Source organism: Apus apus, chromosome Z, assembly GCF_020740795.1.
Source record: "Apus apus isolate bApuApu2 chromosome Z, bApuApu2.pri.cur, whole genome shotgun sequence".
NCBI lineage: Eukaryota > Metazoa > Chordata > Aves > Apodiformes > Apodidae > Apus > Apus apus.
In genome coordinates this window covers 11,898,129-11,913,097 of record NC_067312.1, presented here as the reverse complement: position 1 = coordinate 11,913,097, position 14,969 = coordinate 11,898,129, and the positions used below count along the sequence as shown (strand labels likewise).

The window sequence follows — 14,969 nt, the reverse complement described above, 5'->3', positions numbered from 1 at the left end:
CGAGTGGGCGGGCGGGGAAGCGGCGCGGCCCTGTGCAGGGAGCCGGCGGGTGGCGGCGGGAGGGCGCGGGCAGGCGCCATGGCGGCTGGGCCTCGGGGAGTGGGACTACACCTCCCGGCAGACCTTGCGCTCCCCGCGCATGCGCACGGAGGGGGGGGGGGGTGTGGTGGCGACGACACCGGGGGCCGGCGGCCGCCGCGGCGCAGCTCTCCGGGCGGGAAGCAAGGGCGCGGCCATGGGCCGGACTACAACTCCCAGCGTCCCCTCCCCGCACATCCCGCGCATGCGCACGGCGCCGTCCCGGCCGCGCTCCGCCGTTGTCGCCGTCGGTGGGTGGGGGGAAGGGAGCGAGCGCGGCGGTGCGGAGGAGGAGGAGGAGGAGGAGGAGGAGGAGGAGGGAGGGGGGGGTGAGAGTTGAGAGTTCAGGTGCCGCTGTCGCTGCCAGCTCGGACTCATGATTCCCATATGCCCGGTAGTTTCGTTCACCTATGGTAAGTAACGGCGCTCGGCGTCGGTGTGTCCGTGCGCGGGGAGGGGGCGGGGGGGGCCCGGAGGCGCTGTGTCTGACCGCGCTCTTTCTGTCCCTTCTCTTGCCGTGCCTTTCTCTTCCTCCCCCGCCCCCCCTCCTCCTGCCGGGCCTCCTGTCATGGCCCCCGCCGCCGCCGCCGCCGCCGCCGCCTCCGCCTCCTGGTTATCGTCGCCACAGTGCCCAGCCGGTTGGGAGAAGATGCCAAAATGGCCACCGGCAACTACTTTGGATTCACCCATAGCGGGGCTGCTGCCCAGTATAGGTAACCATCGCGACCCCTCCTTGCCGTGCCCCGCCCCTCTCCTCCCTCGGGCCGGGCCCGCGGCCTCCTGTCCCCTCCTGTCCCCTCCGGTCCCCTGGGGCCCCCGTCCCCGGCCGGGATCTCTCCGCCCCCGGGGCTGCGGGCTCGGCGCTGCCCCCGCGCCGTGCCGGGGCCTCCTGCTGCTGTGCACCCCGCTCCGCCGGGATGGTTGTGCCTGGGACCCCTCTGCTTCTCCGCCCCGCCCCCCGGAGCGTTTTCTGACCCTCCCGGTGCGGCCTCCCTGTCTCTCGCCCCCGGGTGGTGCTGAGCGCCCCGGGGGAGAAGGAGGAGGAGGAGGGAGGAGGGAGGAGGATCAGCGGCAGCATCGGGTCCCAAGGCCCTGAAATTAAAATGGCCACTTGCAGTGAGCACCGCCAGCGAGTTACCGGCTGCCGCCCCCGGGCCTCTCCCCTTCTCCAGCTTCAGGGGGGATGGGGATTGCGCCCCAGGTCTTTGCCTCCGCTTTTGTCAGTGTGGGAGGACAGAATCCTTCCTGACACAGAATAGAATTGTATCCACCCAACCTATGGGAGCCTGGATGAGTAAGGAAGGAGCTGAACCACCAGAAAATGCAGAGGACTTAGTTCCATCACAACTATGTTATAATCAGTGTGCCTAAGAAAGTAGAGAAGGTACTTTTAAGGCCAGATACCTTTTAAAAACATTTCCTACTTTGGTAAGAGTAGATCTTATAGTGGAGCTTGTGGTAACTGTACGTCTTGTATAAACACACTGCTGTTAAGTATATCTTTAGGTTTTATCCAAATGGTGTATCTGAGTGTTAAAAAAATAATTGGTAGCATATGGCATATCATGTTTTCTGAAATCAGGTTGCTTAATTTGACAAAAAAAGACATTATCAGGAGTATCTTCACTTTTTTTTTTTACTTTTGGTATTTCAGTAGCACCTTGAAGTCCACATTTGAATCTGTGTTACTAGTTTCATAAATCTGTAAAAACCTTCCTTGACTCCTGAGTCTTGGCTCATGGGAAAAACAGAAGAATAAAAAAAATACATTAAGGTTTATTAAGAAATGAATGCATATGTGTCGTACTGTTAACTAGCTAATCAAAATAGCATACCTGACATAGTTTCAGGAATACACTGTTTTATAGGGGTCATGGAATGACTCCCAGTCTGTTCTTTCTATTTTTTTACTGGAAATGGACCTAAAGTGAATTACAATTCATTTACTTCAGTGTTTAATAGTTAAGGGAGAGGATTAGGTGTTCACAGTATGTTTATGTTTTACTTGACAGTTCAAGTCAAATTAAAAACTGGGTTGTCGTGGGCTATGAAGGAGTTCTTAATTGGATTTTCTTTTTTTTTTTTTCCTTCTTTCTAAGTAAGCAAATTATCTTTAAGTGAGTAATGCACTGAGATCCATATGTCTGATTTGGAAATTAAAATTAATTTTGTTTAAATGATTACTCCTTTATTGTGGAGCTGAGGTTGTCTCTAGACTTAACAAGCCTGAACAACTAATTTGAAATTTCCAGTCAAATTGCAATATAAAAACATACAGTTGGAATAACATTCAAGTTCAAAACTTATCTTCATAGTTAATCATAAATGTGTTATTGAGAAAATGGAAAAACTGATCAGAAGAAGCTTTTTCCTTTGCTATCACCAGTGCTAGATGATATTTAATTTATTGTCAGTTACAGACCCTACATCCTATAATGGGCTTGTAAATCTAACACATCTGAAACTGAAGAGATGCAGCAATCAGTATTAAAACAGTCCTTTCACAAAACTAAATTTAGTTTCTTGAGAAGAAAACATAAGAGTCACTTAAAATATCTAAAACAGAGCTTACCTTCATGAAATAGACTTGGTAGATCCTTAGTAGCTTGTTTAGAGTGCTACAAAATGTCTATTTGAGAAAGAGACAGGGGTGACAGGAAAAGATAATAAAATATTTAATATTGCAGAACTTCTTCTGAACACTGTTACCAGTGTCTGAACTATCAGTTTGTAGAATAAGAAAATTCTTGTTTCTTAGAAGTCAGGATAATAGATAAACAAATGTATGTTTATCTGCATAGTGAATACATAGGTGAACCTCCTAAATCTAGAAGAAAATACTCTAGCCTCAGGATTAACCCATGGATTTTAAAAAAGTTACTTAAAACATCAACTTGTTTTAGGAGGGTGAATCAGACACTTGAAATGTAAGTTCTTTGATAAATGGTGTTTAGAAGTTTTATAGCAAGTATCAGCAATTTTCATAGTAAACACATTATTTGTCATATGTTTGGGGGTACTCTTTTGACAAAATGGCTGTGAAAAATTCTGATATATTGCGAGAACTCTAGACTGCAACTTGAAAGAAATGTCAGTCAGCGTTCCCTAATGATGACATGTAGAATCCTGTTGATTTCAGCACTTACTTCAGCTAAGTTAAAACTGCAGTTCTTTTTAGGATACATGCCTGTATTGGGGAGTACCTCATTGTTTGAAGATGTTAAATCTTCAGCTGCAGACATGCAGAAAAAAAACCCCAAACTTTGCATCAGAAATAATAGAGTTTCTGATAGTTTCTGATAAATAATTTCAAATAACGGAATAGAATATTTCAGTTGGAAGGCTTACAGTGATCACCTAGCCCAACTGCCTGTCCGCTTCAGGGCTGAGAAGTTAAAGCATGTTTTTAAAGACCATTGTCCAAATGCCTTTTAAGCACTGACAGGCCTGGGGAAACAAACTCCTCTCTAGGAGCCTGTTCTAGTGTTTGACCACCCTCCTGGTAAAGAAATGCTTCCTGATGTCCAGCCTAAACCTCCCGTGACACGTGCTATGTCTGATGCTCCCCAGGACGGGGTTAGTCATTTTGGCTGCCAGGGCACACTGCTGGCTCCCCTTGAGCCTGTTGGTGCCCACCAGCACCCCCAGATCCCTTTCTGCAGGGCTGCTCTCCAGCCTCTCCCTGTTAATACTTGTGCCAGCATTACTCTGCCCAAGCTGAAGAATCCAGCATTTCAGCTTGTTAAATTTCATCCCATTGATGACTACCCAGTGCTCCAGTCTATGTAGATCCCTCTGCAAGGCATCTTGTCCCTCAAGAGAGGAACCAGCACCTCCCAGTTTGGTATTATCAGCAAATTTGCTAGTTATGCATTCAACTCCTGCATCCAGCTCATTTATAAATATATTGAACAGGACTGGCCCTAGGATTGAACCCTAAGGAACATCATCCTAATATTAAATACTGATAATTTAAGCAATTACAAAGGCTGTATTGGTAGCTTCTCAGATGTTAGACTTTGGATTTGGGAAATTCGTGACTAGTGTGTGCAGGAGTTGATAACATATTTGCTGTAACTGTAACTGTAAGCAGTGTCGTTCCCTGAATCAACCAGATAGGAGAGGGAATAGAGGTCTGTCTTTATTAGTTCGTAAATACTAGTTTTCATGAAGCACATTTGAAATCTTGTTTCATATTTAATCAGAGGCAGCAAAAGAACTAAGTGCCCTTCAAGCCTATTAATGGTGGATTAGAAGCATTCTTGTTCCTTTAAGTGTTGTCACTGCATAAAATTTCCTACTGTCTGCTCATTCAAAATTCTTTTTGTGCACTACTTGGCAATAATATAATGGTTTAATGAGAGAAACATTAGATTATGCAAATACCGATAGAGGGAATTTCTCTGAATGTTGCAGTACCTTCACAATTTGTGCTTTCTGCTAGTGGTGGTATTGGAGCCTAAGGAAATAAACCTGCGTGCAATGTGAACTTCATCTGTTACTTATTTAAGTAACTCTATTAATCCATCTATTAAGGAGCCTGAAAGAAATGTGGAATTTGGTGGCACTAGTACTGTTTTCTTGTGTGTGCACTGTGGGTCTCCTGAATCACTGTTTGTCAATTCAGTCTGAAATAAACAGCCTAATACTGTCTTTCCTATGTACAAAATAGCATTCTTGATTCAGTGCTAGAGAGGGGCACAGTTATGCTTTTATTCTAAATCTGGCTGATTGAAGTGTGCAGATGCTGGTGGAGAGATAGGGGCATTGAGAAATATTTGAATGGAGACGTGTGCAAGTGTGGTAGTCTCATTTAATTCACCATGTTAAGGTTTTGGTTTCTGTTAAGAAGACAATCTTTAAGTGTCTTTAGTTTCATGTTAGTGATATTCATACCATGACCCTGCTTTTATAAGACAGGTCACAGATGGGAGATTCTTGTGTAGTTAGAAGGGATTTATTAACTTTGAATTGATCTCAGGTACTGTTGATATAACGAAGTGTAGTGGTTTTAAACTGTAAGAGGGGAGATTTAGGTTAGACATCGGGAAGAAATTCTTCACCGTGAGGGTAGGAAGGCACTGGAATAGGTTGCCCAGGAAGGCTGTGGCTTCCCCCTCCCTGTAGTTGTTTAAGGCCAGGTTGGATGAGGCTTTGTGCAGCCTGGCCTAGTGTGAGGTGTCCCTGCTCATAGCAGGGAGGTTCGAACCTGATTTCCAACCTTAAACATTCTATGATTCTCTAAGTGTGGCAAACATTCTTAGATAAGGCCAATTGTAGCAGCTCAGGTCCAGAGAAGACCATGGTGCCTGTGAGTTTAGGTTTGAGATGCAGTATTCTAGACAACCATATGGAAGTGAGCTTCTGCAGTTACAGCTGCTTTCTCACTCAAGTATAGCATATTATGTTACAGGATATTTAAGGCTAGTGTTGAACAGCAAAGGAAGGGAAAACACTGTGGATGGGTAAGTAAAATATTGAGAATTGTTTGGGGGTGGAGTGTTTTTTTTCATATTTGCTAATACTTCTAATTAATTTTACTTTGTCTTAAATGTCTGCCCCAGTTATCTCTTCTTCAACTAGATGCTGGTTTCAAAAGCATTCAGTCTTTCAGATGTGTTAGAGCTGTAGTTCACATAGGCCTACTAGCCCAAACTTATGGACAATACTGAGTATGTCTGCTGTTCTATTCTGAAGTGAAGATGTACTGCTAGACTTAAGTTGAGAAAAACTTATATTAATCTTAAGGTATTATGTGATACACTTCTCATTCTAAAGTGCTTGGGAAATGAAAGTAATCATAGTTTTATCATAGGATCAATGGACCTGTATCATAGTATAAAAACTTGAAATGCTTTCTTTCTGTAAATTTTATGCTCATCGTATCTTGAGTTGCATCACATGTTAAAGTCTATGCATTATTTGCAAAAAGGACATCACTGGATGCAACAGAGCTGCATTGAGCTGATTGTCTTTGGTTCAACCAATGTTAAATCTTCAGTGCTATTCTAAACATGCCCTTCTGGCTTAATGTACGGAAGAAATCTAAGTAAACTACTGCTGTTAATAAAAAAAAACATTTTGATAGATTTATTTTCAGAGGTCCCACTCTCAAAGGAGGTATGCTGACATCAGAAAGGCAGTAAGGGGCTCTGGGTTTGTTAGCATAGGCTGTATGCCAGTATTGCAGTTAACCAGTGATGGGGAGACAGAAGAGGTAGTGGTAACTGGGGAGGAAAGACACCTTGCTAATCAGGTGAGCCTTTGTCGTTTTTAGGGAGGAAGTCTGCCAGCTAATTGAGTTTTGCAGGAAGATCATGTCTTTAGGAACCGAGCACTTGGGAAGCTTTTCTGTTAATGGTATAGTTACGTCCTGTAGTTATAACCTCAAAATGGATTGATGGTTGTAGGCATGACTCTGAGTGTTAAATTATGTGTAAAATGTTGTCTGCTACTAAAGTGCAACAATGGTACGCTAAAGTGTAGTTGCATTTTTGGTACTAGAAAACCACAGTAGTAGCTTAAAGCAGGAAAGCAGGAAACATAGAATGTTTTAAGCATTATATACAATTTTCCATACTAGTGAAGTTTCCTTTCTTTTATAAAGAACTTGCCAATTTTAGCATTTTTTCTATTTAACATCTTGATTAATGATCTGGATGGTGGGGCGGAGTGTAACCTCTCCAGGTTTGCTGATGACACAAACTGAGAGGAGTGGCTAGTATGCCTGTGTGTTGCACTGCAGTCCAGAAGGACCTCAGTAGTCTGGAGAAATGGGCTGACAGGAATCACATGGAGTTCAACAAGGGAAAGTGCAAAGTTCTGTACCCAGGAAGGAACCACTTCTTGCACCAGTATGTGCCGGGGGCCACCCAGCTGGAAAGCAGCTTGACAGGAAAGGGCCTGGGATGCTGGTGGACACCAGGTTGCATGTGAGCCAACAATGTGCCCCAGCAGCAAAGAAAGCAAATGGTGTCCCGGGCTGCATTAGACAGAGCAGGCCAGGAGCAGTGATCCTTCCCCTCTAACTGTGCTATGTTGAAGCTACACCTGGGGCCCTGTGTCCCATTCCAGGCTCTTCAGTATCAGAAGGACGTGGACGTAGTGGAGAGAGTCCAAGAAAGGACCTGTGGGAAACCCCTCCAAACTGGAGGGGGGGGGGGAGTCACGAAAGCATCCTTTCAGCCAATAGCCCCCTTGGCATTGGCTCATGACAGGGCCACAAAGATGGTGTAGGGGCTGGAGCCCCTCTCCTGTGAGGAAAGGCTGATAGAGCTGGAACTGTCTAGCCTAGATAAGAGAAGGCTGAGGGGGCATCTTCTTCCTGTATATTAAATACCTGAAGGAAGGGTACAGAGAAGACAGAGCAAGGCTTTTTTCAGTGGTGCCCAGTAGCAGTACCAGGAGCAGTGAGCACAAACTGAAACACAGAAGCTTCCATTTTAACATCAGGGAGCACTTTTTACTGTGAGGGTGGCTGAGCCCTGGCACAGGTTGCCCAGGGAAGTTGTGGAGTCTCCATCTTTGGAGATACTGAAAAGCTGTCTGGACATGATCTTGGGTGGCTGGCTGTAGGTGGCCCTGCTTGAATGGAATTGGACTCCATGAGTCCATGAAATGACCTCCAGAGGTCCCTTCCATCCCCAGCCATTCTTTGATTCAGTGATATTGATAGAGAAAAATTTTTCAGGCAGACTTAACATCTCAAGTTCAGTTCTTTCAGTTTTGTGTATTATCATTGTGAACATGGCTGTTGCCTTGAATAGAGGAGGGAAGAACTGGATTTGATTTTATTTTATTTTAATCATGTTGTGAGACTAAATGTGAAGATTAACAAAGCAGTAAGGGTGTATTAAAGGCATTGATCTTTGAGGTGAGCCATTGGTAGTATGTGGCTTAGTTATCTAGTAGCAATCAAGATTTTTTGTTTGTAATGGATGCAAGGATGTTTTTAGAAACAAGGAAGAGGAAGGGAAACTCATTGCCACAGAGAACTGTATTTTTTAGGCCATGTGTAGTCAAACTAGAATAGGTCCCTGGGAGCTGCAGAAATTTAACAAGAGTTCAAGAGGGATTGCACATTGGGTGCCTTCAGGCCTCTCTTTGGCTTCTTGATGAATTGTGTTACAGTGTTTTGTGTACAAAATTGCAATAGGAGGAAACAATAATGTTAATGAAAGTTCTAAAAAGATACATTTAGTCTTCATTGCAATTTTGTGCTTGTAGTGAGTGACAGGCTCTAGAAAAACAGAAGTAAGGTCTCTTCTGAAAGTATAAATGTACAGTCTATTGTAGTAATGTATTTCATGTCATCATTTTATGCTGTTCATTGTCAATGTGTTAATGACGAAAAAAGCTCACTTTTTTTTTTTTCATAATCATTATTTTGTTTTTACTTTGTGCCCGTGCTAGTAACACACAAATCTTCATCTGACCAGTTGTGCCTCTTCATCTTCAGTAATGCCTCTTCCTGGGCTGGGATTTGAAGAAGCAGCAGGTTGTAGTGCTTCTTGCAGGTTTTGCAGAGTTAGGTGATACTTATTTCACTGTTCATACCCCTGAAAGAAAAACTGCTATACTATTTTTTGCTGTTCTGCAGCTAGTAGAATATTCTATTAAACTTTGAGAAATTTAGCAGTCAGGTCTTAACAAATGTGTTTTCCTTAATGCTAAGTGTTAAAATGTTCTTAAAAATTAGAACTCAAGATGTAAACCTTAATTAATAGGGTTCTTTTTAGTTCAAGATAACTGTATTTTTTAAAATGTTATAAGAGTAGCTTCAGTGTTGTGCTAAGCTAATCTGAAAATAATTTCTTTAAGTGAAAAAAAAACAACAAACAAAAACCAAAACGGTAAGAAATACATTGTAGAAGTTGTAATTTCACATAATCATAGAATGTCAGGTTGGAAGGGACCTCAAGGATCTTGAGGTCCAACCTTTATAGATACTACTGTAGTTTATATGAGATGGCTCAGCAGCCTGTCAAGCTGGGACTTAAAGCTGGCCAGTGTGGGGGAATCTACTGTTTCCCTTGGGCGACTATTCCAATGTTTGACTGTTCTCATCATGAAAAATTTACCTCTTGTGTCCAATTGGAATCTCCCCAGGATCAACTTGTGCCCATTACCCCTTGTCTTTTCCATGTGACTCCCTGTAAGCAGGGAGTCTCCATTTTCTTGCTAGCCACCTTTTAAGTACTGGAACATCTTAATGAAGTCTCCCCTAAGCCTTCTTTTCTCAAGGCTGAACAAACCCAGTCCACTCAGCTTCTCCTCATATGGCAGGTCCTCCAGTGCTCTGATCATCCTTGTGGCCATTCTCTGGACCCTCTCCATCCTGTCCACATCCTTTTTGTAGAGCAGGGACCCAAACTGAACACAATACTCCAGATGTGGTCTGACAAGCGCCGAGTAGAGCAGGATGATGACTTTCTTCTCTCTGCTGGTGATAGCCTGGTTGATGCAGCCCAGCATCCTGTTGGCTTTCTGTGCCCCTAGAGAGCTCTGGTCACTAACGCTGAACCTGTTATCCACCAAGACTCCCAGGTCCATTTCCACAGAGCTACTTTCCAGCCAGATGGATCCCAGTCTGAACTGCACTCCTTTCTGAAGAAGCTGGTAATTTGGATAAAGACAAACAAAACTGGTTTTAGTCCTGATCTTAGCTTGATGTCAAAATAGCACTCTTCAGAAAACTAGAACTAAAAATACAAATATGATATTTGGCTCTATGAAGACTGTTTTCAGTGTTTAGCTCCTTAAACAGAGCTGAAATAGAAGCATCATTATATTTGTGTGTGTGTGTGTGTTGGTTGTTAGTAGGTGGACTGGAGCTCAACATTTTTTTCTTCGGCATACATGAACAGGAATTACAATTCATTTTTGGTTTTAAATTAAGTCAGCCAATGATGAAAAGCAAGGCTTACTGAGAACCTTTTATGTTCTTCTTTTTTATATACATTTTACATGCTATATATCTTACCAGGAAATAGACTGCCTTCTCCTGAAGGTGTATTCCTCTGAAAGTATTTGCCACAGATATGTTATTAAGTTTCTTAATGCATGACTTACTCCACAAATATTCTAATGTGGAATATAAAATATCATACAGTCTTAAGTCATCTGAAGTTTTTGCCTGGCAAAAAATAAATAAAGCTTTCTATTTGCAATTTACATATCTTTTTCTACAGAAAAAACGTCAATGCTTTTATATTAGAAAAGGCCAATAGCTGGAAATGAAAGAAGGGTTCTGCCATATTAAATCTAATGCTTATAATATACAAGTTCTCATCTAAGCTTTTTTTTTTGTGAAAAAATGTTTACATTTGCACATCTGTATTAAAAGCAGCTATTTAAGTTAGACAAACCTGTGTGGTTTTGTGAAGTGAACACCAGTACTTCATTAACTGCTGTTGATCAGCAATTTCTGCCTCCTAGCCAGCCTCTGATTTAATAATTTTAAGTGGGTTTTTTTGCCAGGGTTGTTTTTTTTTTCACTTTGGAAGACCATACTTCTTTTTCTGTATCAAAAACATAGCTAGTTTCCTTGTTGAAGGTCTTTGTGCAGTCCAGAAAAGTTTTTTAATTGCTTCTTTAATTTTCTTGTTTTTCACAAGGGGAATAAAAGTTACCATCAGAAATACTAAATTAATCTAGTTATTTTAATAACTAATGCAGCAAACTGACAGCAAACATGAGAGTTTGCTCTCGGGGTGAGGGCTTTTTGTTGCTGTTTTTTCTAAAACAACTTGGACAGGCTACAATTCTCCTAGCTACATATCTACATAGAATTACACTTGTATTAAAGCTGTACTATAGTTCTAATTGGTTTTGTGCTGTAGAACTGGTGCAGGGAGATCTTCACAACTGTTCAATGAGTTGATGTTTTGGAAATGGGAGAAATATTGCACTGTTTCGGAATCACAATTTTGAGTGTACACAGCAGTATTGAGTGCTGATACTATAAAAGCAACTGCAGTGTTAGTCTCATATCCAGCATGCAGAATACCAGGACGAAACATGCATCTGCTTCAGGAAAACATGCTTTCTTTTGGTGAAAAGAGTTTCATACACTATACGGCAATGTGGACAAGACCAGTTTTTGCTCTGATCTTTGCTTTGGGATGAATTCTGCAAGTCTGTGAACTAGTGTGGCCCCTCACCCCTCAGAAAATCAGATTGACATGGAATTGGAGATTAGTGTCACATGATCACAGCTTGAGGCAGTCAGTCTTATCTAGGAGGTTTAATATCATAGTGGTATTTTGTAATATATGGCACTTTTCATACTAATGCATCAGAGAGATTACTATTTCCCATCGTTAGTGTCAGTAGAAATTAGGCGTAATTCAAAGATTTGAGAAAGAAGTGTTTTATAACAAATACTATTCTCATGCACCGTAATACAGTAATTGTGAATCAAGAATTAATTATCTCGATCTTGAGGTTACTTAGATAGGATGTGGGAGATGAGGGCAAGATAGGTATACGCAGGGGCATAAAACAGAATAGAAGCAAGCTTATTTGGGAGGAGGAAGCAAAGAGCATGGGGAAGTAGCAATATGCCTGTAGCAGTTTAAAGCAAGTAGGGAGTGACAAAATGCATTAGGTAAGGTGCTGAAAATGACCTGGTAGTTGACTGAAACACATACGCAGAGCCTGGAGCAGAACAATTGAGTGCAACACGTAGACTATAATCTGGCTCTGGCTGGGATAGTTAAAACACAGTGAAATAAAAATCTGAGTTGAAAAATGGGCACCAAAGAATGTGCGGTGTTCGTAGGAAATAGAAATTAAAGTCAGCTAAAGAAATAGGTGTGGCGTCAATACAATATTTTTATTATGAATGAAAATTTCTGGCAGAAGAGGTAACATAACAGGAATACAGCAGAGTGCAATTTGAAGCTGCCAACTTCTTCACCCATTACTTCTTAAATCAAAGAATGATGTTTTTTTGATAGCAAATAAAATCACTTTTAAGAATGGCAATATGAAGTTATGTTGAATTGGGTGGTCACAAGCTGGGTCTGACTTATGCAAATGTTAATGCAGAGCACATTTGCTTTTGAAACTGAAGTTTTTGTAGACTAAAGAAAAAATTCCTGAGAGTTGGGGTGCTCAAAGAGTGAAACATTGCCCAGAGCAGTCTTGCAGTCTCCATTCTTGGAGATTATTGGAACCTGACTGGACAAAACCCTGAGAAGCTTAATGTAACTTTAAAATTTGCTGTGCTTTGAGCACTGGGTTTGAATAGATGGCCTCCAAATCTTTTTTTCACCCTCAATTATTCTGTGATTTTTAAGTGCTACGTAGTTCATAAAGCCAGTTGGCGTGAGTTGGGCACCATTTCAGCGCAGTCACCGAGGCGGAGGGGTCGCGGCTGATGACGTTGCAGGGCTCTGCCAAGGCGGCCAAACAGCGACAACGGAAACAAGGACAGAGAGAGAGAGAGAGAGAGAGAGGGAGCCTGCCTCCTTGCCCGAGGAAATGACAAGTGACAGCTCCTGACTGGGGAAAGTTCTGCCTCAGCGTGGGTGGGGACGAGGCTGATGGCCCAGCTCAGGTCCTGGTACAAATGCAGCCTTAAGGAGCACAGTGAACAAACAGGGTGTGGCACGTTGAGAGGCCGTGGCGGAGCAGTTTGTGCAGCTGTTCCGCACGAGCAGCCCTCTCGTGGCTCCTGAGGTATCTTAACTAGTGATCACTGCCCTCCCAAAGAGTGATAAGTGAGACCGCAAGGAGTGAGGAGAGAGGCAGCGAGAGAGCTCAGCCGTTGTCTCCACCTGGCAGAAGGCAGCACCACTCACCAGAATGGACACAGCAACCCAGACAGAAGTCCCGCAGAAACATGCAGCTGTCCAGATCACAGGCTGCAAGGAGTGCTAGAGCCTTGCTCTGGCAACAAGTGGCAGTAATGAGGATGTTTCAGTCTCAAGACTCTGAGGAGTCTTGATTCTCCAGTGCAATGGAGAAGCAGATGGACCCAAAACCAAGCATGGTAACTAGTCAAGAGTCTGCCAGTGGCAAGGGCTGGAAGCGAGTCAGTAAACTTAACAGAAGGAAGGTTCCTCCTCCCTCTGAAAATCCAACAAGTAGGTCTGGCACTTCTTATAACAGGTAGGAGGTCCTGGAACTAGAATAACAGACTACTGATAAGGAGGGAGAAGGTCCTGAGATAGAAGTGCCTACCAAAAAAAAATCAACTGCAGCACGCATTGCAACCTCCTCTGCTAAGAGGAAAAGAAGATTCCTTTCTGAAGGGAACAGAGAGCCCAATATGCAGACTGGACCCAGCTCGCGGGGAAGTCTGCTGTCTCGCAGGGGCTTGGGTAAGGGACACTACTGGTGAACTCCCTACTCTAGTAAAGTCCCTCAGATTACTACCCTGTACTTGTTGTTCAAGCAGGCAATGATGAAATAACTAAAAGAAGTCTGAGGGCAATTAAAAGAGATTTTAGGACCTTGGGATGTTTGGTTGAAGGTTGTGATATTCTCAATCCTCCCATTAACAAGGGATGATATTAATAAGACTAGACAAATCTATCTCATCAGTGCATGGCTTCGAGAGTGGTGTAAGCAGAAAAATTTTGAATTCTTTGATCGGGGTGATCTACTCAACACCTTGGGATGCTAAAACAGGATTATATGCTCCTTTCTCAGAGGGGAAAAAGGAGTTCTAGCACAGGATCTTGTGGGGCTTGTTGAAAGAGCTTTAAACTAGCTTGGAAGGGGATAGGGGACAAAACTTGGGGTTGTCAATGGTGAGTAATGGGATGGTGTTACAAGACTTGAGGAAACAAGCACTAAGGTGTTGGTCATAGTGCTAGCCTCGCAACACCTGAAGTGTTTCTACGCTAATGCACACAGCATGAGAAATAAACAAGTTGAGCTTGAAACCTTGGCCCAGTCCCAGAGAGTTGACATTCTTAGTATAAATGAAATCTGGTGGGGTGAGTTCTGTGATTGAAGCGCCCTGCTGGATGGGTACAGACTCTTCAGGAGAGACAGGACAGAAGAGGAGGGAAAGTGGCTTTGTATGTAATGGAAGGGCTAGAGTGTATGGAACTAGCAGTTGGCAATGGCAAAGTTGAGAGTCTTTGGGTAGGAATCAAGGGACAAAAAATAATGCACATGTCCTTGTGGAAATATAGACCTCTTGGCCGGGGTGAGGATGCTGATGACCTATTCCTGTTCTTTGAGGAACTAAGAGACACTTCCATGTAAAGTACCCTTGTCCTTCTGGGGGACTTCAACTTGCTGGAAATCAACTGGGAGCAGCATACAGCTAGCACAACCTGGGCCAGAAGATTTCTGAGCAACCTGGATAATGGCTTTATGAAACACATCGTAAGGGAGCCAACTTGGAAGAATGCCCTCCTTGATCTGCTGCTTGTCAACAGAGAGGATCTTGAGACTGAAGATTGGAGGTTGTCTCGGCCACAGTGGCCACAAGGCAATTGATTTAAAAATCTGTTGACAAAAGGAAAGCTGTCAGCTAAAATTCAACACTGGACATCAGGACAGCAGACTTCAGGCTGCTCGGGGAACTTCTGAGTCAAGTCCCCTGGGAAAATATTTTTGCAGGTGCGGGGGTTCTTGAGTGCTGGTCACTCTTTAAACATCACCTCCTAAGGGCACAGGAGCAGGCAATCCCACAGTGTCAGAAGTCAAGCAGATGAAGCAGAAAACCAGCTTGGCTGAACAGGGATCTGGTCTTGCAGATTAGGCAGAAAAGGAAGATGTATGCCCAGTGGAAGCTAGCTCAGGTGACGTGGGAAGAATACAGAGATGCTGCTAACCAATGTAGGGAGAAAATTTGAGCAGCCGAAGTTCAACTGGAGCTGAAACTGGCCAGAGAAGAAAAAGAGTTTTTTCAAATACATTAACAGCAA

General features: G+C 43.3%; 1 protein-coding gene across 3 annotated transcripts in view; it reads left to right on the top strand.

Annotated features, from left to right (window-relative positions):
* The first annotated feature begins 400 nt into the window (after window positions 1-400).
* The window catches only part of ZFR (zinc finger RNA binding protein), a 53,458-nt gene continuing 38,889 nt past the window's right edge, over window positions 401-14,969 (top strand). For all 3 annotated transcript variants that reach the window (XM_051643612.1, XM_051643611.1, XM_051643613.1), the window contains exons 1-2: window positions 401-491; window positions 707-791. In XM_051643612.1, coding sequence (XP_051499572.1) covers window positions 455-491; window positions 707-791 — 122 coding nt within the window. In that variant the 5' untranslated portion in view covers window positions 401-454. The remainder of the gene's footprint in view (window positions 492-706; window positions 792-14,969) is intronic.